Here is a 26,521-nt window from a genome sequence, read left to right as displayed (position 1 = left end):
ATATACTTCATTTATATTTCTATGGAATGGTACTTTTATAATAAGAAAACTATCTCCAATGGGATATTTTATAACTTAGTTCACTTAGCATGGATTTAACTTAGAACACCTTCCCAAACATTCCCTGTTGACATTCTTTTTTTGGGCTGGGGAGTACTAGGGATTTAACTCAGAGACACTTAACCACTGAGCCACATCTCCAACCCTTTTTTGTATTTATTTAGAGACAGGGTCTCACTGAGTTGCTTAGTGCCTCTGCTGTTGCTGAGGCTGGCTTTGAACTCGTGATCCTCCTGTCTCAGCCTCCCAAGCCGATGGGATTACTGTGTTCACCACCACGCCCGGCCCTGTTGTTCTTTAATCTATAGGGTCTTCCTTTAGGCCAGAGTTGCCAATGGGGCAAGGCAAGGAGGATGGGAAGAACCTTGAAGGGAGTGATTAAAAATGCCTAAGTTGTACGGTAATTATTGAGCCGTACTGGCTTATCAGATAGAGACTAGGGATGCTCAGTATCCTACAGTGCTCAGAATAGTTCCTTTCCATAAAGAATTATACTGCCCAGAATGCCTGTAGCTGTCTTATTGATTGCTGCCCATTCTGGGCCTTGATGTTTGGCTTAAATATGCTTTTAGCCAACTTTCTACTTTTATCATACTCTATGAAAACTGAGCTCTTCCATTTATACTCTTTGCCTTTAAAAAATACTGGTAAATATCTTAACATCTCTGACATGATATTCATACAGATGATTTGAAATCCCCTTAAATTTTGACTTTTTTTTTTAACTTGTTTGTAATGACATTTTCATTTGTTTCTTCTTAAATACTCAAGCTAAGTGTAATAGTTATGTTGGACATTTCTTGTTTCTCAAATATTTTTCTTTTCCGATAGTTTATTATCAAATATCTTCTTAACATTATAAGTGCAGAAGCTTAGCTTTTCACCAATTTGTCTTTTTTCTTTTTTTTCTTCTCCCTTACACTAGGGATTCTACTACTGAGCTACATCCCTAGACCTTTTTATTTTTTATTTTCATATAAGGTCTCCTTAAATTGTGGAGGCTGATCTCCAACTTGTGATTTGCCTATCTCATTGAAAATACAGGTGTGTGCCACTGCACCCAACTTTCTCTAGTTCTTTGTAACTTAATTTTATTGATCACTTTGTTAGTGCCTCTGAATTAAAGTATTTCACCACAGATCGGTGAGACCTTTGACTAGCTTGCAAACATGGAATCACTAGAATTGAGCCATATGACATTTACTTTATTCTTCCTACAGGTAGTAATTTACTCAGTACCTAGTATTGAGCTGTGCTTTAAGCATGTCTTAATGAGTAAGACTTAAGGCAACTGAGAATCCAGTGTGTTGAGTGTTTTTTTTGAAAGTGTTATATAAATGGCTACTTGGTTTACCAGCCTCCTTATGCCTCTTGGGCCTTATCCTTGAGAATTTGGTTTCCTTTTGATTTCTCCTATGCTGTTAGTTCACACAGTTATGCCTCAAGCTCTTCTACTCTGAGTCATCTGGCATACTTTTCTAATCCTTGGCATCTTTTCTGATAACACCTCTTTTTATCTTTATGTACAGAGCTAGTTTTTTGTTAAGTATATCATTCATTGTGCAGAAGATTTGATGTATATGTAGTCTTCAGAGAGCACCCTCACGAGGTAGACTGTATTTTTTCCCTCCCTGCCTCTCTCTCTCTTTCTTTTGCTGGGGATTGAGCCCAGAGGTACTCTATTACTGAGCTATACCCCCAGCTCATTTTATTTTTTATTTTGAAATGGGTCTTACTATGTTGCCTAGGCTGACCTTGAACTTGCATTTCCCCCTGCCTCAGCCTCCCTAATAACTGGAATTAAAGGTATGGGCCATTGCACCAAATTTTAATATTTTCTAATTTTACCTGGGGTTTGGAGAAATAACTTATTCAAAGTTAGTAAATGGCAAACTGGGTCTGCATGCCTCTGTTTGACTCCAACACTACCATTTTATACTGTTTGCCCCACACTCCATCATCAGTTCCAACTGGTTTTTGCTGGGGCTTCATATTTTTGTTCTTGATTTTGATTTTCCTTTTTTTTCTAGTACATTTAAGTCCATTCTCTTTCTCTCCCACTGCTCCCCACCCCCTGTTTTTCCCTCTCCCTGTGTCATTGCACTGACATACACACACACACACACACTCTCTCTCTCTCTCTCTCTCTCTCTCTCTCTCTTAGTATTTGGGCCTAGAATTATTACTTATCTTTCATTGAAGTGCTTACAGAGTTCAATTTTCATTTTAATATAGGAAATTTTTTGGGGGGGTTATTTAATTCTCAGACATTATTTTGGACAAATTCATCATCGACTTAAGTCCTAAATGACTAATAAACTGTTCAAAAGTGTAGTTTTATGCCAAAACCTGAGGTTTTAGTCAGTTCATTTCTTTAGTTTTCATGTCTTTAAGGTAGAAATTATTAGATCTGAAATTATAAAAAGGGAAGAAATTACAAAGAAATAGTGATGAATGTCCCCCACCCCATTTAGCTAGACTTTAAAAGCCCTTCTTTTATCTTCAGTCTGTAAGTGGTGGATAAACAGGGGATGTGTCTTTATCTCCCAAATGATCCTTTGTTCTTTGGCTGTTTCAGGAAGGGAAATTTGATTACTGAATTCCTTTATAAACTTGGGTAGTTGGGTGGACAAAAATTAATATCTAAAATATGAACTGCCTCTTAGGTTCTGTTATTTGATTGCCTGAGTAAAATATTTTTTTAACCTGTTTGTCCCAGAAGAGTCAAGAGAATCAGCATTGAGCCTGAGACCTCCGTCTCATTTCCGTTGTAATCAATGGAACCTGTTTAAATGCCACCATATTGAGACTAGAGTATATGGTCCATTTTAAAACTTGCCTAGGAGGCTATGGAAGCATTAGGTGCCAGGGTGGGCCCCTTATGTTTTCATCTGATTGGCTCTTACTGCTATAGGAATGGAATGGGAGAGACAAAGATTCTATCCGAAGAGCGGTGGAGCACAGCAATGTGGTCATTAATCTTGTTGGACGAGACTGGGAAACCAGGTAATCTCAGTCTCTTATTTTTTTCTTGTGTAAGTCTAAGGATTCAGTAGACTTTTATTGGACACCTTCTATATGCCAGGCATGGTAGTAACATTTTCACTTAGCCCATCAATAAGAATTGATTAAATGATCCACGTGTATATGTCTAGTGACACTCATTAGATTCACTTGGGAGTATGTCTGGTGTAAGTCAGCAGTGTGATATGATGCCCTTAAAATCCAATGTGGGGTGTGTAAGTGTGATTGATGATATCAACTAGACAGTGAATGATGTTGGGTCTGTGCTTGTGTGAACAACGTTCTAGACTGCTTCTCTGTATTTTTAATTGAAGATGGCATAAGTACTGCCATGAATAGTTCTGTTTGGCTTTTGTATAAGTTATCAAAAAGTAGTGTTTTAATCTTATAATTCTATAATAATACTTTATTCACATCCTTTTCTTTAAGTGTTTACTAAAGTTGGACTTGGATTTCTTTGTATATGTCTGTTTCATCAAATATTTTAAGTTCTTTGATTATTTCCAGGGTCATACTCAACTTTATGACTCTCATAACCACCAACATAGTGATTTGTACCAAGCAAGCATTTAGTTAATGTTGTACATTGAATTGGTGACTGAGGTTTTTTTTAAAAAATATTTATTTTTTAGTTTTAGGTGGACACAATATCTTTATTTTCCATTTATGTGGTGCTGAGGATCGAACCTAGTGCTTCATGGGTGCTAGGCGAGCACTCTACCATTGAACCACAATCCCAGCCCCAGTGACTGAGTTTTTAGTTTCTTTTTTTTTCCCTTGAGAGAAACAAAGTCCCAGAAATAAAAACAAAGTTCCTTTCAAGCCCCTACACTTTCCTCCACCCACTAACCAGAATAGTCAGGTTTTCTTATAGGGCCACAACCTTGTGATTCTTTGAGAACACAGAATATTTTTTTGGATTTGCAACTCAGAATAAGTCTCAACTGTATAGTAATGACAGCAATCAGGCCTATAAGCTCTATAAAAGCATTAATCTTGGCTTATAGTTAAATCATTACTGTTTTAAAGTTTAACTTCTGTGAAAACCAGCTTATCACAAAAAGCTTTGAAATCCTGTCTGAGTTCTGAACTAATCCCTTTTGTTTTCTTCTAGAAACTTTGATTTTGAGGATGTCTTTGTGAAGATTCCCCGAACAATAGCTCAAATTTCTAAGGAAGCTGGAGTTGAAAAATTCATCCATGTTTCCCATCTGAATGCAAATATTAGAAGCTCTTCTAGATATCTGAGAAATAAGGTAAGTAACAAGTTGATTTGGGGCTTCACAGAGCTAGAGTTTCTTAGTTCCTTTGAAACATGATGTAAATGAGAATGATTTCTCATCAATGTTTTGAGAATTAAAAGGGTTTCTAGTTCTCTGTATCCAGAATTAGATGTGCATGTGTGTTGTGTTTTGATATTTTGATTGAGTGCCTTCTGTTTGAATGCTAAGGGGTTTCAAAGAGTGTATTATTACCTGCTCTTTGATGCTTTAAAGTTTCTTTGATTACACAGAAAAGGTAGAGTATGATTTTTGCTAAAGGAGGCATACCTGTGTTACCTACTGTGGGAAAGAATCATCTGTTTCCCTCAAATATCTTGCATAGTCATGGGTTTGTGCCATTCTTTCATGGGTGATATGAAGGTTGAGAATGACAAGGACAAACACTTGCCAGGGAAAAGGGCTCTTCACATAGGGCTTAGTCTTCTTTTATTCCCAGAAACTACATGTAGTCCAGATGATACTGAGCTTGATTACTCTGGTTTGAAGTCAGACTATAACCTGAAATGTCTTCATTATCAGGGACTTATAAGGGATGTTGCTGTCCGATTGCTCTTAGCATTTGGTTTTTACCATAATGATTCTGTCTTGAGTCATACTGTTGAGGGAAACAAGCCTTGACACTGGCTCTAAATTTTTGACCCATGGCATTTACTTATTGAATAAATTGTTTACTAATCACTGACTGCGTGCCACATGTTGTTAGGCACTCTGCATACAGTAGTGAATAAGAGGCAGGGTCCTTATTTTGCAAAGTAGCAAAATGTACTACAGGAATGTATAATGGGGAGAAAGTGCACATATTAGTTAGGAGCATTTAATTACTAGCATTAGAAAATCTAGTGTAAACTGGGTTAACCACAAAGACAATTTATAGGCTCGTGTATCTGAAAAATCCAGCAATAGAGAACCCTCACTACAGATTGTTGCCAAGGATTTTTTGGCCTCCAGCTTTGCCTCTCTGCTTCTCTTTGACTTTCCTTGTGTGAGCTTTGTCTTTCACAGTCACAAAACTGGCTCACAGCACATCCAGGCCTTACACTTGTATGCTCTGCTGAAGAAAGAAGAAATGAGCATGAAGGCACTTGTGCTTACCTCTGCCCTACTGTTCCTGAAATGATTCGCATATCACAGTTGTTTGAGAGGGGATGGGAGTGTTGGTGGTAAGAAAGAGAAGAGTCAAAACCTTGTAGCCCTCTGGATTAGCCACTGGGATGATGGTGGCACTGTTGAATAAGAAATACTTGAGAGTTACTAGGATTTCCGGCAGTGCTTCTTCACCCTGGTTGCACATTAGAATCCACTGAGAGAGCTCTTAAAATTCTCAATGTCCAGGTTGCACTACAGTCACAAATAAAAACAGAATCTACAGGGATTGTGGAATGTGCAGCAAAGATTGAGAGGCACTGTTTACTTGAGAGAATGGAAGGTGATTCAGTTTTGGACTTGGGTTTCAGTTGTGTTCTACATATGTCTCAGTCATTCAGGTAACATTGGTAAAAGGACTTTATGAAAAGTTCAGAAGAAAGGTTTGTTTTGTAGATAGAAATTGGGAGTCACCAGCATTTGTCATTAATTAGGGTAGTGAGAGGGCATAAGATGGCCTAGTGAATAAATGTAGGTTCAGAAGAGAATTTTGAACAGAGACTAGAGGAAAACTAGTGATTAGTGATCTGAGAGAGGAATAGGTACCTGCAAAAATCAAATCAAAACTAACAAAAAGACTGAAGAGATGAGGACAAGGTAAGGTAGAAGGGAAACAGGAGAGTACAATGTTATGAAAGCCAAGAGAATTCAGTGGAGGAAGAAGGGTTACTTATGAGCGCCATTGATGAGAACTGTAATGTCTTGAATTGTGGACATAGAAGTCATTTTAGGAAAAATTGTTTCAGTGCAGGGTGAGTTGCCAGAGGAGAAAATGGTTGTTTGTGGTGAGACCTTGAGGTGTTTTCTTTTGCTCTTATGTTTTCTCTTCAATTTAGAAGATGAAGTTATTTGGAAAGAAGAGGAAAGAAAGGGGAGTCTGAGATTTGAATAGAAAAAGCTTGAAATGCTCAAAGGGAAAAGTCAGTTAATTAGAAGAAAACACTATTGTTGGGAAATGTGAGGGCCCACTTAAGTTGATGGCATAGATTTATAATGGTTCTAATTTATGATTTTTATTTATTTTTCTTTTAGCTGCTAAAGGCAGTAGGAGTACACGACTCAAAGGATGCTAATGGCATTCCTCCATAAGGATTTTGCCTGGTGGATGGAGTAAAGGACACAGGGACAAAGTTTTTACAAAAATGATAAGAGAGTGATTGAAAAGATGAGCCTTGGAATCTAATATGTGATGGGTGGCCAGGAAAGGTAGGCAGGGTTGATATAGGGGAAACAGAATTAGTGGACTAGAGTCTCTGAGAAGGTTGAGGAACAGGTGTTCCAGCAGTAGATGAACCAAGAATAAACAGGCTGGATGTGTAGGAGATTCTCATCTAAGCATAGCATATCTTCATTTAATGTTTCAGAAGAAGGTCACTTTCCAACATTGATTAAGCCTGTGATGTATCTAAGTTGAGAGTGATAGAAGTGGAGTGAAGAGATTGTAAGACTGGAGAAACTCAAGAATCTGAGAGGTCCAATTCCACATGGGCGTTGATGTCATCCACATTGGTGCTATAGGTTGAAAAGGAAGATCTAGGGGCCAGTGCATTCATGGAACAAAAGAGCTTGAGTAGGAGGTTAGTAGTGGGTAACAAGTAGTTGAGATTAGGAAGGTTAAGGACCTTCTGTGGATATAGGTATGCACTGCTACCACTTCCTTTACTTTGGCCCACTGCCACCATGCTCTTCTTTCTCTGTCAGACTGCTAGGTTGTTGACACAAACCACAGAATTTTGAAGTAAGAGGAAAAATGGAGTCTGAAAAATTCTACTCTGGCTTTTCTCCTTTCTTTTTTCAATGCCAGTTCCTACAGTATGAAAATGTGAAAAAAACCCAAAAGAATGTTAGAAGAGGCAGAGTGTGTGTGTGTGTTTACCATTCTGTGTGATTGAGTTTTGTGAATAATGTTATTCCTTCACCTCAAGGGAAATATGACCTTTGAAATACAAGTAGTGTCCTGATAATGAAAAGAATGGAAGCTTTGTTCACCCGTCTCAGAATTTAGAACAATTTTGTTTCTGGCTGTTTGTTTAGGCTGTTGGAGAGAATGAAGTGAGAAATGCATTTCCAGAAGCTACAATCATAAAACCTTCAGACATCTTCGGAAGAGAAGATAGATTTCTCAACCATTTTGCAAGTATGTATTCTTTCTTAATAGTAGAAGAGAGGGATATAGGTTAACCAAGTTCAAGAAGAGCATAAGTAACAGTGTTCTCTGGCTTGACGGACTAGGTTGTATTTTTCTTCCCCAGTTGTCTTTTTTTTTCTTTTTAATATTTGTTTTTTTGTTGTAGTTGGACACATATTTATTTTTATGTGGTGCTGAGGACTGAACCCAGGTCCTTGAATGTGCTAGGCGAGTGCTTTACCTCTGAGCCATAACCCCCAGCCTCCCCAGTTGTCTTTTTATCTCCTAAAGTTAAATTTTTATTGTTAATAAGGTCCTTCCTATTTCTGGGAAATGTTGAAGGCTCAGTTAAAATTGGGGGTGCCAATGGAATTATAGTGGTACCAATTTATTTTCCATCAGTTGTTGAGGCAGTAGGCAAGTATGGCCCAAGGAGCAACGTAGATGAGTAGAAAGAGCATGGACTTTGGAGTCAGAGGCTTGAGTTTAAATCTTGGCCTTACTAGCTCTGTGACCTTGGCAGGATACTAGAGTATCACACAGAATAATTTCACTGCCTTAATATCCCTTGGGTTCTATATATGTATCCCAACCCCCAATTCCCACCCCCAGACACCTGGCAACCAGTGATCTTTTTACTGTCTTCGTAATTTTGCCAGTTTTAAAAAATTATATAGTTGGAATCATACAACATGTAGCTTTTTCAAATTGGCTTCTTTTACTTAGCAGTGTGGATTTAAGGCCTCTCCATGTTTGTTTGTTTGTTTTAAGTATGTGTATGTGTCTGTCCATGGCTCGATACCTTATTTCTTTGTTTAGCTGGATAGTATTCTCTTTATGGATGTATCTGTTCCTTTGTCAAGTTTTTATGTTTTTGACATGTGTTTTCTCCTGATTGTTTATGTCTTCTGGCATTCTGTATTCATTTCCAGTTTGTTTTTAGGATTGTGGTACAATATACATAATATAAAATTTACTACGCACTATAAATTTAAATTATGTCCCCCCTAAATTTCATATGTTGGTTGAAGCCTCAACTCCTGATGTGACTTTATTTGGAGTTAGGGCTTTGGGGGATCATTAAGGTTAAATGAGGTTACAAGGGTCCTAATTTGATAAGATTGGTGGTTTTATAAGAGGAAAAGAGAGCAATCTCTCCTTACATGCACACACTGAAGAAAGGCCATGTGAGGACACAGTGAGAAATTAGCCCCACAAGTCAGGAAGAGGGCCCTCACCAGGAATCAAATTGTCCTGACATCTTGGTTTTAGACTTTCCTGCTTCAGACCTGTGAAAAAATAAACTTCTGTTGTTTAAACGAGCCAGTCTCTGGTATTTTATTATGACAGCCTGACCAGGCAAAGACAGATTTTGGCACTGAGAAGCAAAGCACTGATATAATAAATACCTAAAAACATAACATGCCTTTCAAACAGAATAATAGGTATGGACTAGAAGAGTTTTGAGGTACATACTAGAAATGTGGGTGGTAAGGGAAATTTTCATTAGCTCTCAGGTAGAAATGGAGAACATGTGTTTTGGAAAATAGAGGCAATATCATCCATGTTATGAAGTAAATTTGATCTGTGTTCGAATGTTTGGTGGGAGAACTTGGAAGTGATGAATTTGGTTATGTAGGTGAGAAGATCTCTAAGCTAAATGTCAAAATTGTGCCTTGGTTCTTCCTAATTTCTTATAGTAAAATATAAAAGGAAAGACATGATTTGAGGAAGTAATTGTAAGCATAAAGGAACTAGAACCTGAAGATTTGAAAAACTCTCAGCTGATTTTATTGCAGAAAATAAGAAAGATTGTTTTGAAAGGAACACAAAGGATGTGGTTGTACAGCCATTTGCTAAAGAAGTCATGGGTGTGACACCTTAGCAGAAGCCAGGAACAGAGATGGGATTATATCAACTAAGCCACTGCCAATTTGAACTGGAGGAGACAAAGAAATTGGGGATAGAACCAGGAAAGGCTGCCAAACTTCTTAGAACTTGTAGGACTGGATCCTAGAGCTATTCTTCAAAAAAAAAAAAAAAGGGAAGAATGGCCCCTAAAGATATTCTAGAAATGTTCAGGGCTGCTCTGAGTTTCTAAGGGTGGGGCCATTGCCATAATTTCTTTCTTTCTTTCTTTCTTTTTTTTTTTTTAGAGAGAGAGAGAGAGAGAGAGAGAGAACTTTTAATATTTTTTAGTTTTCGGCAGACACATCTTTGTTTTTTTTTTGTATGTGGTGCTAAGGATTGAAACCGGGCCGCACGCATGTCAGGCGAGCGCGCTACCGCTTGAGCCACATCCCCAGCCCCCATTGCCATAATTTCAAGGAGTCAGATGACTTCTGCCAGAGGCCTTGGGGGGTAGGGCCACCTAGAATCTTGGAGGTGAGGATGCCTAGAACTTTTGAGGGCAGGCCCCTCTGGAGCCTTTGGATCTAGCACGGTAGGTTGCTGACCCAGTAGGTCGTAAGGATGAGACCACCATCACAGTGAGGCTGGAAGGCAGGACACTGAGGCAAAAAGGATTATTCTTGAGATTTCAGATCTAATACAATTTACCTTGTTAAGTTTTGGATTTGCTTGGGTCTGGTCACCTTTTATTCTGTGCTATTTCTCCTGTTTGGAATAGGAATATCTTTCCTAAGGTAGCAAATAATTTTGTTTTGGAAGCACATGATATATATGGTTTCACAGCTGGGCAGGTATTTTGCCTCAGGATGACTCATACTTTTGAGTCTTGCCCACATCTGAGTTAGATGATATTTGGATGAGACTTTGGACATTGGAGTTCATGCTGGAGTTAAGACTTCTAGGGCTTAAGACTAAGACATCTTCTTAACCATTTCTGAGTATGGTTCAGGAGTACTACTCTAGTCTATTTTCTGTTGCTAATAGCACTCTACCACAGACTGGGTAAGTGATAAAGAAAAAGGTTTATTTTGACTCATGGTTTTGGTCCAAGGGCAAGGGGTCTTGGTGATGTTTCTTGCTGGCAGGGTCCCCAGGCTGTGCAGAGCACTACATAATAAGAAACCAGAACGGCCACTGAGAGACCTAGCCAAACCATCTCCTACAGAAGATCCACTCTTTATCTTTTTAAAATTTTTATTTGTTCATTTTAGTTATACATGACAATAGAATCTATTTTGATATATTTTTATAAGCATGGAATAAATCTTATTCTAATTAGGATCCCAGTCTTGTGGTCTTGTGGATATACACAATGTGTACATATATGTGGTGTATTCATATATGTACATAGGAAAGTTATGTCAGATTCGTTCCACTGTATTTCCTATTCCTATGCACCCTGCTTCCCTTCATTCCCCTTTGTCTACTCCACTGAACTTCTTCTATCCCCCTCGACTGTGCTGCATTGTGAGTTAGTATCCACATGTCAGAGAACATTCGACCTTTGGTTTTTTGGGATTGGCTAATTTCACTTAGCGTGAGAGTCTCCAGATCCATCCATTCACAAAAGTTATTTTCCTTATCCATTCTTTTGTTAATGGGCATCTAGGTTGGTTCCATAGCTTGATTATTGTGAATTTTGCTGCTATAAACATTGTTGTAGCTGCATTACTGTAGTATGCTGATTTTAATTCCTTTGGATATATACCAAGGGGTGGGATAACTGGGTCAAATGGTGGTTTTATTCCTAGTGTTTTGAGAAATCTCCATACTGCTTTCCAGAGTGGTGGTAATTTGCAGTCCCACCAACAATATATGAGTATCCTGTTCCTCACATCCTTGCCAACATTTATTGTTACTTGTATTCTTGATAATTGCCATTCTGGGTAGAGTGAGGTGAAATCTCAGTGTAGTTTTAATTTGCATTTCTCTTATTGCTAGAGATGTTGAACATTTTTTCATACATTTATTGACTGTGTTACTTTTGAGAAGTGACTGTGTAGTTCCTTTGCCATTTATTGATAGGGTTATTTTTTTTTGTGTGTGTGTTAAGCTTTTTGTGTTCTTTCTATATTCTGGAAATAACACTTTATCTGAGGTGCGGATGGCAAAGCTTTTCTCCCATTTTGTAGGCACTCTTTTTACGCTCTTGATTGTTTCCTTTGCTGTGCAGAAGCTTTTTAGTTTGTTATCATCCCATTGATTGATTTTATGTTTTACTTCTTGTGCTTTAGGAGTCTTCTTAAGGAAGTCACTTCCTAAACTGACACATTGGAGTTTTGAACTATATTTTAGAACATACACTTATGAGATAACTCATTAATACATGAGTGGATTAATTCATTTATGAGGGCAGAACCCTAGTCAATTCTTTAAAGTATTATTTGTTCCTACCTTTTTTGGGGTGGAGGGGATGGGAGATGGTTACTGGATCTTTAACCCAGAGGGGCTTTACCACTAAGCTACCTCCCCCATCCCTTTTTTAGTTTTTATTTTGAGACAGGGTCTCACTGAGTTGCTTAGGGCCTCACCAAATTGCTGACACTGGCCTTGAACTTGTGATCTTTCTGTCTCAGCCTCCTGAGTTGCTGGGATTACAGGCAAGCACCACTGTGTCCAGTGGTACTTCCTTTTAATATGCCATTTTGGGTATTAAATCTCAATATGAATTTTGGAAGGGTCAAAGCATACCCAAATCACAGCACTCATATAAGTACAACCAATAGAGTATTAGTCCTTTTGTGACTGACTTATTTTACTTCACCTAATGTCCTCAAAGTTCATCCTTGGTGTACTAAGTGATACGCTTTCCTTTCATTGAATATATATATATATATATACTACATTTTGTTTCATGATCTAACCATTAGTGGATACTTGGGTTGCTTCTACTTTTTGACTATTGTGAATAAGGTTGCTATTAACATGGCTGTACAAATATTTCTTTGAGGCCCAGCTTTCAGATCTTTTGGGTATATATTGAGAAGTAGAATTCTGGGCCATATGTTATTCTATTTTTATTTTCTTGACAAGCCGTTGTAATGTTTTTCATAGTGGCTGCACCATTTTACGTTCCTACCATCAGTGCACAAGGGTTCTAATTGTTCCATATTGTTGCCAACACTTTTATTTGTTTGTTTATTTATTTATTTATTTATTTATTTATTTATTTTAATAGTAGCCATCCTCATGGGTATGAAGTAGTATCTCATTGTAATTTTGATTTACATTTGCTTGATTAGGGATGTTGGTTAGTGATGCTGAACATTTTTTTCATGTGATTGTTGGTCACTTGAATGTCTGATTTGGAGAAATCTCTGTTCATGTTCTTTGCCCATTTTTAAAATTGGATTGTTTATTTTTTTTCTTGAGTATAGTACTTTACGTGTTTTGGATATTAAACTCTTTATCAGATATGATTTGCAAAGATTTTCTTTTATTCTGTGGGTTGCTTCTTCATTCTGTTAACTATGTCCTTTGAGGAACAGAAGATCTTAATTTTGATGTAGTCCAGTTTATCCATTTTTCTTTTGCTGTCTGTGCTTTTGGTATCATGTCCAAGAAATCATTACCAAGTCCAGTATCATGAAGCTTTTTCATTATGTTTTCTACCAAGAGTTTTATGATTTTGGCAGTTAGGTTTGGATTTTGATCCATTTTGAGTTAACTTTAATATATGGCATAAGGTGTGGTCCAACTTGATTCTTTTGCATATGAATAGCCAGTTTTCTCAGTGTTGTTGAAAAGACTGTCCTTTCTTCTTTAAGTGGTCTTGTCACCCTTGTTCAAATCATTAAACTGTGTATACAAGTTTTATTTTTCTGTATTCTATTCCATTGACATATGTGTCTGTTTTCATGCCACTGTTTTGATAATTGTACACTCTTTTGATTATTGTGGCTTTTAATGAGTTTCAAATCAGGAAGTGTAAGACCTTTAGCTTTGTTCATTTTTAAGATGAATTTGGCTATTCAGGGTCCTATGAGATTCTATATGAATTTCAGGATGGATTTTTCTATATTTCTGCAAAAACCATCCTTGTAGTTTTGATAGGGATTGCATTAAGTCAGAAGATTCTTTGGATAGTTTTGATATCTGTCTGTTTTGAACTGCTACAGCAAAATGCCTGAGGTAATTTCTTAAAAAAAAGAAATTATATTTCTAATTTCTGGAAGCTGGTAAGTCTGAGATTGAGGTGTCCAGCATCTGGTGATGCCGTATCATCACATGATGGAAGGAGGAATAGTAAAAGAGACCACACATATGACAGAAGGGCATGCCAGCTGAATGCTGTGTAAAGACCATTTTATAAAGACCTTAATCCTATTTATGAGAGAGGAACCTCCTTGATCTTCCCCTCTTAAACCCTCCTACCTCATTAATATCACATTGGCAATACCTGAATTTTGGAGGGGACACATTCAAATCATAGTTGTATCTTAACAACTTTAAGTCTTCTCTGAACTTTAGATGTCTTTCCATTTGCTTGTTTCTTTTATTTCTTATTAATATTTTATAGTTTTCAGCATGAAAATCTTTTGCCTCCTTGGCTAAATTTATTTCTAAGTATTTTGATATTATTGTAAGTAATTTCTACTTTTAAACATTTTAAAAACTATTTTTTACCTTTACATTTAATTCATTTGGGATTTTAGTTTATAGTGAGAAGTATACATTATCTTAAAAATTGTTTTTTCAAATAGAACAATTGCCTCAGTACCATATATTCATTAACATTTTCATTTCCCACAGATTTGTGATACTATATTCATCATATTACATTTTCCTTTTCTAAGTTACCTATACTGTATCACTCATCTGTTGATTCCTGTGTTTCTCCTTAGAATATAGAGTCTAGTCTGGGAGTGGACATGCATTTAGCACTATAGGAGAGTGGTTGCCCAGCCACTTGACTGCTCTTCATGTTCTTAAATGTTTGCTATTTCCACTTCCCATGTTTATTATCTGAAAAACACATGATTGCTTCTTATTAGAATCATTAGCTTTCTTAGATTCAGCTACATTTATTATATGATTTCTGTTACATAAAGCAATTGTTAACCTAGAGATTGGTGAGTATTATAGTAGCTTAGGTCTTCTAAGGATAGTTCTCATTTCTTTTGTCAGATATTCGTTGGTTTGGTGGTGTACCTCTTATTTCCTTGGGCAGGAAGACCGAGAAACAACCAGTATATGTAAGTACACTGGGTGAAGGGGCTTAGAAGTGGACATTAGCTGACTTCAAGTTTATGTGATCAATTTTCTAATCCAGTAAATTCATCGTTTTCTTTTTGTTTGCTTCAACTGGTTGCCTCTCAGTTTACCTAAGTGGTGCATGTCTTCTCCATATCTTCACTTATTCATTTATTTAAGAAGGTTTGATTAAATCCTCTGTTGAATCCACCGGACATGTCACTGGAAATACAGAAGTATTAACCAGGCAGACACAAATTGCTATACTCAAATTGCTCACAGCACCCTACCTCTAGTTATGACTACTAAAAATGTCTCCAGACAGTGTCAAATGTTCTCCGGGGACTAGAATCATCCCAGGGGCCTAAAACCACCTAAGATTACTTTTTAGAAAGTAAAAAGATAGAACATTAACATTATTGAAAATTAACATATTATTTCATGTGGTTTAGGTTTGCTATTCCACTTCCCATGTTTATTATGGCTTACTAACAGTTGGGGGTTGTGGTGAGAGATGAGTTTGATGAGATAGTGGGCAAAGACTAATCAGAAAGACCTGAGCCATCTGAAGATAAATGCTTGTAGAGAAATTACTTAGGTGAGCCTCAGATGAGGAGATTATTTGAGCTCTTGTGAAGGTGGGTTATTTAAGAAGCTTTCTGAAAATATATAGTGCCTTTATTTTAATTTGTCAGATTTTTGTTGTGATTGGTGTCATCTCTTTACTTCTCCTTTATTATTTCATCCCTTCCTTTCTCCTTTCTTCCTATCTCTCCATTTCCTTTTCGTTCTCTTTCAATGGTTACTTAAACATATTAAATTTCTGTAGGTTGTAGATGTATCCAAAGGAATTATTAATACAATTAAAGACCCAGATGCCAGAGGAAAAACCTTTGCCTTTGTTGGGTAAGTACCTAGAGTTTGACTTCAGTGAAAGAATCATAATTGTTTTAATGATGGAATCATAGTGGTTTATAATGACCGTCTTTCTAAACAACTCATTAATAATTTATTTGTTACAGTTTTACAGTATCAGAATCTTTTGTAGGCTTACATTGAGAATTTGAGAGAATCTAAGAATCTTTTTTTAATAAATGATTCTTCTGTCATTAAACCTGAGGACAACTACCCTAGACTATTACCTTAGTAACCCTTTGGATCTATAGGTCCCTCATCTATCTGTTTAACATTTTTCAGGTCAGAAATATTCAGGGGAAAAAAATCATGTCTGTACTAAACATGTACCCTGTTTTTCCTTGTCATTATTCCCCAACCATTTACATAGCATTTGCATTGTTTTGGATATTATAAGTAGCCTAGAGATGATTTAAAGTACACAGATGATCAGTGCATAGGTTGTATGCAAATACTATGTCATGTCATGTAAGGGACTTGAGCATTCACAGATTTTGGTGTCAATTTGAGGGTCCTGGAACCAGTCCCCTGATTGTACTTTGGTCAGTGATCCTTAAAGTTGGCTTTGTTACTACTACCGTGATTTTTTTGTTTTTTAATATATAAAATGGTTTTGCCCATGAATTCTAAAACACACGACATTGTTTGGAGAGTGTCTATAGTTGTAAAACCAAATTAGTTTTGATAGATACAGTTAGTAGAGTGATCGTTTGTTCTGCTAGAGTGATCATTTGTTCTATGCTCTTTTTGTTCAAATTTGCTCTTAGAAATAACTGGGCACAGTTAAACTATGTGACTTATCTGAAATTATTAAATCATGTCACAGCTAGACCGCTTTGCTGAATTAACTAAAAGTTGAAAATTAAAAATCAGTCTACCAAGTTGAGACACAACTAAGTGGTCTATAAATTAATGATACCTGATATTCTATGAAAGGTTGGAATCTTATTCAACAATTAAATGACAGCCTGATTCCTAGAAATAGTTCTAAAGAAAATGACGCTTTTCTCTCTAAGCTAGGAAGTGATAATATATATTCCCAGTATTCTGAATATATACATTGATAGATTTTACCATCATTATTAATTTAGATTAGTAATTTTTTTTTCTCTGTGCATGTATTATTTTTCCATGCCAACTAGCTGCTGTAAAATGTATCTTTTTAATTCCCCATTTGGTATATTACCATGCAACTATCCATATACTCTAGGAAAATTATTTACAAAAAAAATATATTTATCCCAGGTTCCATAGAACACTAGACTCAGAAGACATCAGGCTTTCTTGAAGAGGGGTTAGGCTATGATTCCTAGCAACAAATGAACAGAAATGGTTCTGTGATCTTTTCTTGCTTACTGCTCAGTGGAAATAACTATGGATAAGTGGATATTTTTTCTCTTTATCTTTGCCCAGTCATTCTGCTGTCTTTGCTAAGCTCCAATATTTTATTTTTGTTTGGCATGATATTGGAATACTAGACATGTCAGTGTAGGATTTTTTCCTTAGGAATTTGTAGATATGCAGCATACATTCTTTTTTTTGGCCCCAGGCAAACACTATTTCTCTGATATTTTGAGGCCAAGAGAGTGGCATAAAACTTTAATTTTGCTCCTAAGTTTTTATATTATATTATAATCATATATCATATCATTGCTTCATTTATAATTCATTCATTAAATACCTATAGATACATGCACATATACAATGATAACTAATAAACAATAAAATCTCAAAGTACAAGATCAATATAGAAACGTAAATTTATGTATATTAGTAAATGAACTACTACAATTAAAGAAAGAAAATTTTATTCATAACAACATCAAAAAGAATAAAATATTTAGGTATAAATTTAACAAGAGACATACAAGACCTGTACACTGAAAAGTACAAAACTCTGCTGAAGGAAATTAAAGAAAAACTTAATATGTGATAAGGCATCCCATATTCTTGGATTGGAAGAGTCAAAATTGTTTAGTGGCAGTTTTCCCCAAATTGTTCCATAGATTCAATTCAGTGCTTTCCTAATTCCAGCAGACTCTTTTTTCTCCTAACTTTTTTGCCTGGATTATAGATTAAGGGAAGGCAGATAATTTGGTTTAAGTAAAATAAGGACTTTGCTTGGTGGGTGTAGTGGAGAAGGGGCTGGGGGACAGGGTTTACTGAGGATATTTGCAGAAAAATGGCTATGATGCTGAACCATGTAAGCTAAGTCTTGAAGGACATAGGCTTCCTTTTTCTGAGAGCAAGCACACTGAAGCTGGTTTCCTAGTTAATGGAATGCAAGCTACTTTAGAACAGCTGAAGAAGAAACATATTACCTATAGTTAGTTTACCCTTGATACCAGTTTTGTTTGCATCATAAAAGTTAGAAGTTGTTCTTGGTGTAATATGTGTTATGTCCTGCAGTGATCCTTGCAAATCTTTCTGGAATTTGAGGGAAGCTAGTTAAGGGCTTTTTGTATACTTTCCTTAGCTGATGCCAACATTTTCATTTTTTTTTTTTTGTAGGATATGTCATAATGATGAAGTTCTTTAAATTATCTTCATTTGTCTCATAGTTAATCATAGATTTTTCGAGGCAAAAGGGATTAAAAAATGAGTGAAGAGATATTAAAATGTACAAGTTATGATAATTATTGAAGTTAGGTTTTACTAGTACAAAATGATTCAGATCAGTGGAATAGAACAGAAAGTCCAGAAATAATCCCAAATATATGTAAAAATGTAATGTGTGAGAAGGGTGACATTTCAATATATGATGTATTAGTCAGCTTTCTTTTGCTCTGACAGAAATATCTGACAAGAACAACTTAGAGGAAGAAAAGTTTATTTTGGCTCATGGTTTCAAAGGTTCAGTCCATGGTCAACTGTCTCCATTGCTGTGGGCCTGAGGTGAGGCAGAGCATTACGGCAGGAGGTCTTGGTGGAGGACAGCAGCTCAGTTCAGGGCCGTTAGGAAGCAGAGAGAAAGCAGAAGTGCCAAAATAATAACACCCAAAGCCTGCCCCTGGTGACTTGCTTTCTCTAGCCACACCCTACCTGCCTATAGTTACCACTCAGTTAATTCAAATTATTAATCCAGCAAATGAACTAATTCATGGATTATGTTACAGCTCTCATGATCCAATATTGACCATTCAGAAGCACCTCAAATCCAAATCATAACATATGGAGAAAGGGTCAATTTAGTAAATGATTCAGTAAGTGTTGTTGAAGCAATTGCCTAACATCTTGGGGAAGATTTAATTACATCTTTACCTTATGTCATGTACAAAAATATGTCACAGAGGAACTTAATTTGGCTTAAAAAAACCCAAAAGCATTAGACAAAATATGTGGAAATTTGTGTTGCTATAGAGGGATTTCTAAATGTGAAACCAAATCATAGAGGAAAAAAATCAGTCAATTTTGATTAAATAAAATTTTTAAACTTTTATATGATACAAAGTACCAAAAACGGGCTGGGGATGTGGCTCAAGCAGTAGCGCGCTCGCCTGGTATGCGTGCGGCCCGGGTTCGATCCTCAGCACCACATACAAACAAAGATGTTGTGTCCGCCGAAAACTAGAAAATAAATATTCAAAGTACCAAAAACAACATTAAAAGGCATTAATACACACAATAAAAGATATTTCCAGCTGGGCAAGGTGACACATGCTCGTAATCACAGCTACTTGGGAGGCTGAGGCAGGAGGATCACAAGTTCAAAGCCAGCCTGGGCAACTTACAGAAACCCAGTCTCAAAATAAAATTTAAAGTAAAGGGCTTAGGATATAGTTTGGTGGCATTCTTGCCTAGCATGTGTAGTACCCTGGATCCAATCCCAAATCACACATATACACAGAACCACAAAAAGGTATTTCCAGCTTTATCACTAGAACATAAAAAATTCTTATAGATCATTATTAGCAAAGAAAAGATATATGTGTAAATGGCCAAAAATAGATGAAGAAATCAAATCTTGTGTATTAACTGCCAATTAAAATACTGAAGTATCTTACTTACATAAGCAATATTATGTTTATTTTTTTTATGATTCAACTCATGTTTTTGAAGGGCAGCCTTATTATCACTTTATATAAATTGATAAGGCAGTTTAGAAATAATCAATAAAAGCCTTAAGATTTCAAAATATGGTTTGACCCTGTTCCACATTAGAAATGTAATCTAAATATATAATATGGATTCAGACAAATGTTTACTATAAGAATGTTTATTGAAACATTATTTTATAAAAAAGATTTTTATTAGCCTAAATAGTCCCCAAATGGGAATTGGTAAAATAGATTATATGCAATGAAATGTGTGTCATCATTAAAGATGCACTAGAATAGTTAATAACACAGAAAGAAGATTGTGGTATAATGTTTAAAACACAGGATGTATTGTATAATCTTACATTATACAATACATCTTACATTGTGAAAGGAGGTGATATGTATATATGTAAGAGGATGAAAAGGCTATCTATATCAAATACATTAACTTTATCTTTGGCAATGGGATTATGGATGATTTTTCTTTGTGTTAATCTATATTGGCTATAGTGCTTATGCTTTTTTTTTTTGTTACCAGGGATTGAACTCAGGGGCACTCAACCACTGAGCAACATCCCCAGCCCTGTTTTGTATTTTATTTAGAGACAGGGTCTCACTGAGTTGCTTAGCGCCTCGCTTTTGCTGAGGCTGGCTTTGAACTCATGATCCTCCTGTCTTAGCCTCCTGAGCTGCTAGGATTACAGGTGTGCCTCACTGTGCCTGGCCATGCTGTTTTAAGAAAAATGTTTTTTTGTTAAATTAAAAAACTTGTGAAAGCAAATAATTTGAAGAACTGTGTTTGCTTTTTCTAGGCCCAATCGGTACCTCCTCTTTGACCTGGTGCAGTATGTCTTTGCTGTGGCTCACAGACCCTTTCTCCCCTATCCCTTGCCACGTTTTGCCTATCGGTAAGTAAAGTGCTTTTAGGCACCATCTGAAAAAGCTAACTCCATACACTTATTCCTAACTGCCATCCTAGGGTAATAGGGAGTGTGTTCTATACAGTGAAGGGTCAGTCTCTGAACTTCACAGGAAGTACTTCTGGTGTTATGACATTAGCCTAGGGAAGAATCAAGGTATTTAAGAAAGAGAAATATAGATTAGCATAGATGAAATAAACAGTGTTTGTTGGGATGTTCTTCATAGTCTTCATTAAAAAAACCACTGGGTTTTAATTTGGGTAAGTGTCCTTCTTGACAGACTGTAAGGGAGCAATCAAATTTCTCTCTCATACTGCTCTCTCAGAGGTGGGAAAAGTCCCTCTTTTCCTTAAACTCTTTTGATCAAATCTTTGGGGGAGAGGAGCCATGCTGATTCAGAGTTGGTTCTGTGGTTGCCTTCTCTTCTTTTCCTGCTTCTTAGTTCAGTTCTTCCCTTTGTGTGTTTAAAGTCTTGCACTCCTCATGTCACACCATAGTGGTCAGATCAAAGAGATTTTCACATCTAGTTTGCCAGAGGTTGATTAGTAAGCCAGCTTGTCAATTTACTCTTTCATTCCTTTGTTCAACATATATTCACTCAACATATATTTAATGAATTCCTACCATCTTAAGCAGTGTACTAGTTACTCAGATGTTACAGTCAACCCTCACAAAGCTTATGCTCTACAGGGTTATTAGAAAAATAGACAAGGAGACTAGTGGTGCAGCTCAGTGGGAGGTGCATGATGAGGTCCTAGGTTTCATCCCCAGTACTGCCCCACTGCACCCCCAAAAGAAAAGAAAAACAGAGTGCAGTATTTGTCAAGAGTGTTCTGTTTCCTGGTTGTTTTCTTCATCTAATAATACTCTTAATGACTCTATAAAATAGGTAGGGGAAATGTGTAGAGGGAGTGAAGGAGGAGTCTGCAGAAGCCTGGAGAATATTCCCATTAAAGAACCTTCAGAGTATGAGAAACTTACCCAGCAGCTCAAAGAGAGGGATCAGTTAAGTGGCAAGTGAAAAGAATTTGGAAGCCTAGATACTAAAGGGAAGGGAGGTTTTAAGAAGATGAATGCTCCAAGAAAGAGGACATTGCTGTTTTGTTTACATCTGTATCTCCAGCACCAGAAACTGTGCCTAGCATAAAGAAGGTACTCTCTTAATATTTGCTCACTGAAATGCTCCAGATAATTCAAATACGATAAAGGACCAAAAGATACCCATGGCAGCATCAGTGTGATGGAGGGGCTAAAACCAGATTATAGCAAGGTACTTTTGTGGTTGTACATAAAATTGAGAGTTAAAGACAGAAATTGCGTGTGCATGTGGTATGACCCACTGAGGACATCAAAATAGAGACCAGAGGAGATATTAGCATAGAACCAGTGCATAGGGAGTTGGAAGCTTGTAAGGGGTTTAATTTTTATTTAAGTTACATTAGCCTAGTAAAGAATTTTTTCTGCCATTGGGACAGGTAGGCTGGAATCCGAGATTTTTATTTGTTGCCAAAGAAATTCTGAGCAACCTTCAACTTCCTTTTTTACTTCTTATTCCATCCATGGAAATGGTGTTTTGCAATCTCTTAAAAGCCCTAGAGCTGTGAGGTGTGGTGTGGTATTATACACCTGTAATCCCAGCAGTTCAGGAGACTGAGGCAGGAGGTTTGGGCCTAGCTTTGGCAGTGTAGCAAAGCCCTAAGTCACTAACTAAGACTCTGTCTCGAAATTTAAGAATTTAAAAAATGGGTTGGAGATGTAGCTCAGTAGTAGAGTGCCCCTGGGGTCAATCTCCAGTATCAAGCAAACAAAAAAATTGTGGGGCCTCATTGGCTTCTGTTGGGGGCCCAAAGAATTCCTAGAGTTTCTCCTGTGCTAGTTGAAACCGCACTATCCTGAAGATGCCACTGATGGGAACTTCAGTGGCAGGTTAGGAGAACCCTCAGTGTCATTAGGGCTGAAGAGCCAGGAGCTCTGGTTTTTATATCCTTTCTTGATTTGAGTTATAGACCTTAGGCTTCTTTTCTAAATTTTTTGTTTCCAGGGCCTCTCCTTTTAGGAATTAAGTTTTATATTTTACACACTACGTCTTTAACAGTAGCATATTTGAATGAGAATTAGATTAGATTGAATTTCACAGACTTGATTGAATGCTGTATCTTTTTTGTTTTCTTTGTTGTTCATTGGTAATATGTTATTTTAGTTTTCAGTTGTTAAAATCTATTGTCTCTTTGGAGAATAGGGTGTGCCCTCAGTTCTAGCTGGGTTTTCTTGAAAGGAAATAGGGACTCAAAAGCAGAGTTAGCCTTATAAGTGGTAGAGCCAGGAGTGTTCATTATTTTCTTAAATTAAAAAAAAAAATCAATGAATTTCTGCTTCTCCAGAAGCCCCTCTTCCTGTAGGTCTTACAGGGTAGCTTAAATATTGGGCATAGAAATGTTTATCACATGTTATTTCTTTTTCCAGATGGATAGCAAGACTCTTTGAAATAAGCCCATTTGAGCCCTGGACAACGAGGGATAAAGTGGAACGGGTGAGTGTGCCCAGGCACATGCTGGGCTGAGAGCTGCAGACGGGGAAGTGAGAATTTACTTTTATTGGCCCACTGGGAACATTGCCATACTTCTGTCTGATACTCTTTCTGGCTGAGCTCAGCCCCTCTATTCATGCATGAAAATTCATTCATTCTCATCCTGCTCCATTGTCTTCTCTCTGATACTATCAGTTTTTCTTTCTCACTGGATCATTTCCATCAGCATATGGACATGTCTAATACCCCACTCCTTATTAAAGGCCAACCCCTCTCTTCCTCACATGTCCGTTTTAGCCACTTTCCTGTTTGCCTTTTTACCTCTTAAGCTCAAAGAGCACTCTTTACCTTCTTTTCACAGCTTCTTAATCATTCTTTAAGCCTTTTCCGGCTTTTATTCTCTTCTCTGCCTAAACCTGCTCTTTCCAACGGCACCTATATTGTCCACACCACCAAATCCAATAGTCAGTTCTCTGACCTCATCTCACTCCATCTGTGAACACGTTTATCAGAGGGGACCCTTCCCTCCATTTGGAAACTCTTACATGCATTCTGGCCCAGTTCATGTTCTCTTGCTTTTTGTTCTCTTACTGAGTTGTGCTTTCAGAGCTGTCTTTCTGCCTCACCTGCCCTCACCTGCTTCTGTGTAATGGGGGATCTACAGGCTCTGTCCTTGTGCCTTTCTTTTCTATCTTTACTCATTTTGTAGATGTTGCTCACCTCATCTCAAGCACCAGTTGCTGGCTGTTAAGGTCATGGCTGCAATTTTATCTCTAGTCCTGAATTTCCCCCTGAACTTTTTAGAATCTTAAATAGTTAGATATAAAACTATTTATATTAAATTTTCTGAAACATAACTCCATAAATATAATTGCAAACCTGCTTCTTTCCTAGGTTTCTCATGTCAATAATAGTACTACTCTCCATTGCTTATGCCAAAAATCTAGTAACCCCCTTGAGTCCTTTCCCAAGTTCTAGATTTAAATGAGCACTATCAATAGAACTTGCTGCATGATGGAAATGTTCTGTTTGTAGTAATATGTAGCCACTGGCCACATGTGGCTATTGAGCACCTAATAATGCTGCTGCTATGACCACAGGAATGAAATTTGAATTTTAATTAATTTAAATTTAAAGCACCACATTTGGCAAGTGGCTTACTGTACTGGATCTCAGAACTCAGCAACCCTCAGCAACTCTCAAAAGTAGATGCCAGATCTAGTGCTCTTCCCTAGTCCCCCTGCCTTTTATTATGAAAATGTTTATAATAATATTGGAAGCTTTTAATTTATAAAAAAGCAGATTGTATAATTATCTCTACCACTCTAATCCATCAGACAACATTTCTTCCTCTCTTAGCTAGCTTCTTGCTACTGTTGCCACTACATTTGTCCTGCAGTGTGCTAAATTCCAAAGCTCTGGCTCTTTTGTCTCCTGCACTCATCTAACTCATTGATCATTTGCCCACTGTGTGTACAAGTGCTTATAGGGAGGATGCCAAGTAAAATAAAAATCCTATAGACTAGTTCTACCCCAGAAATGCTGCAGACCTTGCACTGATGAGAAGCAGCTAAATTGTTGCCTGAATGTTACCTAGAAGCTAAAATGTACAGCAGATGAGAAAATAGTCATCAGGGAACACATGTGAATGGGCAACTCATTCTCCCTTTTGAGGGCTATGTCTGGAGGTTGAGATCATTTCCGGGATGTCCCTTCTATATTGACACACTGGGCAAGAGACTTGATTGACACTAACATCCCTCTTACATTGACAGTTGAGAAGATGTAGTTGCAGTGGACAGAAGGGATTTTGGATTTGGTTTGGAGACTACCTTACAGCACTTAGTAAAATAATTTTACGTTTGGGGGTGGTTAGGATGAGGGATTGATGCTGACCTAGATGAAGACTGGTTCTATTTCAGGGCCTTGGGATAAGCTGGGACTTTCCATTTCATTCTCCTTTCCTAAACAGGATGGGTTTGGTTTTTAACTTTACAGTGAGCATTAAACAACCAGGTGAGTATAGTTGGAGCAAAAAAGTTTAATGGGTTAACTCTTACTGGGCAAGGAATAAATTCTACGCGATCTCCTTGATTAGAAAGTTCTGAGACCTCGCTCAGAACTTGCACAAGAGAGAACTGGGAGGTGGATGTGTTCTTCTTTATTTTTTTATGTTTTTATTTTTATTAGTTGCTCAAGACAATACAGTGTTCTTGACGTATCATACATTTGATTCAAATGGGGTATGAATTCTCATTTTTCCACCTCCAATTTTATTCCTGAGCCTTCCTGTTAAACCACCTCGACTAACGTGATGACTGGTGCTTCCATACACTAGATTTAGTTCTGTTTACATCTATATGAAGACTAGGTCCAATGCTAATGTCCTATGCTTGTGCATAGTGCTGGGTACTTTTATCTGATATTTGGTGATCTTCCCTTTTTCACCCCATAAGCCCTCTTTCTGTGTTCTGTATTTTAGTGAGTTCCAATAATCAAAAATTACCACATTCTTTGAAAACACTCTCAGTAATGAGACTCAGGCCAGCTTAAGTATTCAAATGTTTGCTAGGGTAGCACTTTGTGTTCTTGGCCACTTTTCAGCATTCTCTATGGTCCTTTGTTTATTCAAAGATGCACATCACAGACATGACATTGCCTCATCTGCCTGGCTTAGAAGACCTTGGTATTCAGGCATCTCCGCTGGAACTCAAGGCCATTGAAGTGCTGCGGCGTCATCGCACTTATCGCTGGCTGTCTTCTGAAATTGAGGATGTGAAACCTGCCAAGACTGTCAACGTTTAGTGCCCCTTGAACAGCCTTGATTTCTGGTGTCATTTGGATCACCTGGCTAGTAAGCAACTTACATTCTTTAGAGGATCCTGTACATAGTGAATAAGATCCTTCTATTAAACATCCAGGAGTAAATTCTGCAGTGTTTTCTGTCTTGATTTATACAATAAGAAATCCCAGCCATTTAAAACTTGAGTATAGTTTTCTTTAAATATATATAACAGTGACATTGTATATCATTTATCCTCTGAAATGTTGGAGGATTTGAATTCCCTCCTGTTGAACCACTTCTAGCATATGTTTTAGAAGACTTAGTTTCCCTCTTCATTGCCAAAATATTGATGATCCCAGAGGATATATGACTGACTTTTAGTTTCCAAATTAAATGGGGTGTATGCAGTGTCCCTTAAGAATCTGAATTTATTCATGCTAAGATATTTTTAAATTTTATTTTAAAGGTGTTTATGCATTTAGGGGGGGAAAAAACCAGTATGTGTATTTAACAACCTTGTCTATAGACATGGATTCTTAAACTCTTAAGAGTAGATCTTGGATCTATGCTATCTGAGGCCCCTACCCCTGCT

At 37.1% G+C, this 26,521-nt stretch overlaps 1 protein-coding gene across 1 annotated transcript in view; it reads left to right on the top strand.

Annotated features, from left to right (window-relative positions):
- Positions 1-26,072, top strand: part of Ndufa9 (NADH:ubiquinone oxidoreductase subunit A9) — a 31,216-nt gene extending 5,144 nt beyond the window's left edge. The window contains exons 4-11 of the mRNA XM_015500739.2: positions 2,975-3,066; positions 4,199-4,340; positions 7,545-7,647; positions 14,677-14,744; positions 15,572-15,648; positions 20,510-20,605; positions 23,081-23,147; positions 25,779-26,072. Coding sequence (XP_015356225.1) covers positions 2,975-3,066; positions 4,199-4,340; positions 7,545-7,647; positions 14,677-14,744; positions 15,572-15,648; positions 20,510-20,605; positions 23,081-23,147; positions 25,779-25,949 — 816 coding nt within the window. The 3' untranslated portion in view covers positions 25,950-26,072. The remainder of the gene's footprint in view (positions 1-2,974; positions 3,067-4,198; positions 4,341-7,544; positions 7,648-14,676; positions 14,745-15,571; positions 15,649-20,509; positions 20,606-23,080; positions 23,148-25,778) is intronic.
- Positions 26,073-26,521: the final 449 nt, after the last annotated feature.

This window comes from Marmota marmota, unplaced genomic scaffold, assembly GCF_001458135.2.
Source record: "Marmota marmota marmota unplaced genomic scaffold, marMar, whole genome shotgun sequence".
NCBI lineage: Eukaryota > Metazoa > Chordata > Mammalia > Rodentia > Sciuridae > Marmota > Marmota marmota.
The sequence above is the reverse complement of the archived record's forward strand: the minus strand, read 5'-3'. Positions and strand labels throughout refer to the sequence as shown.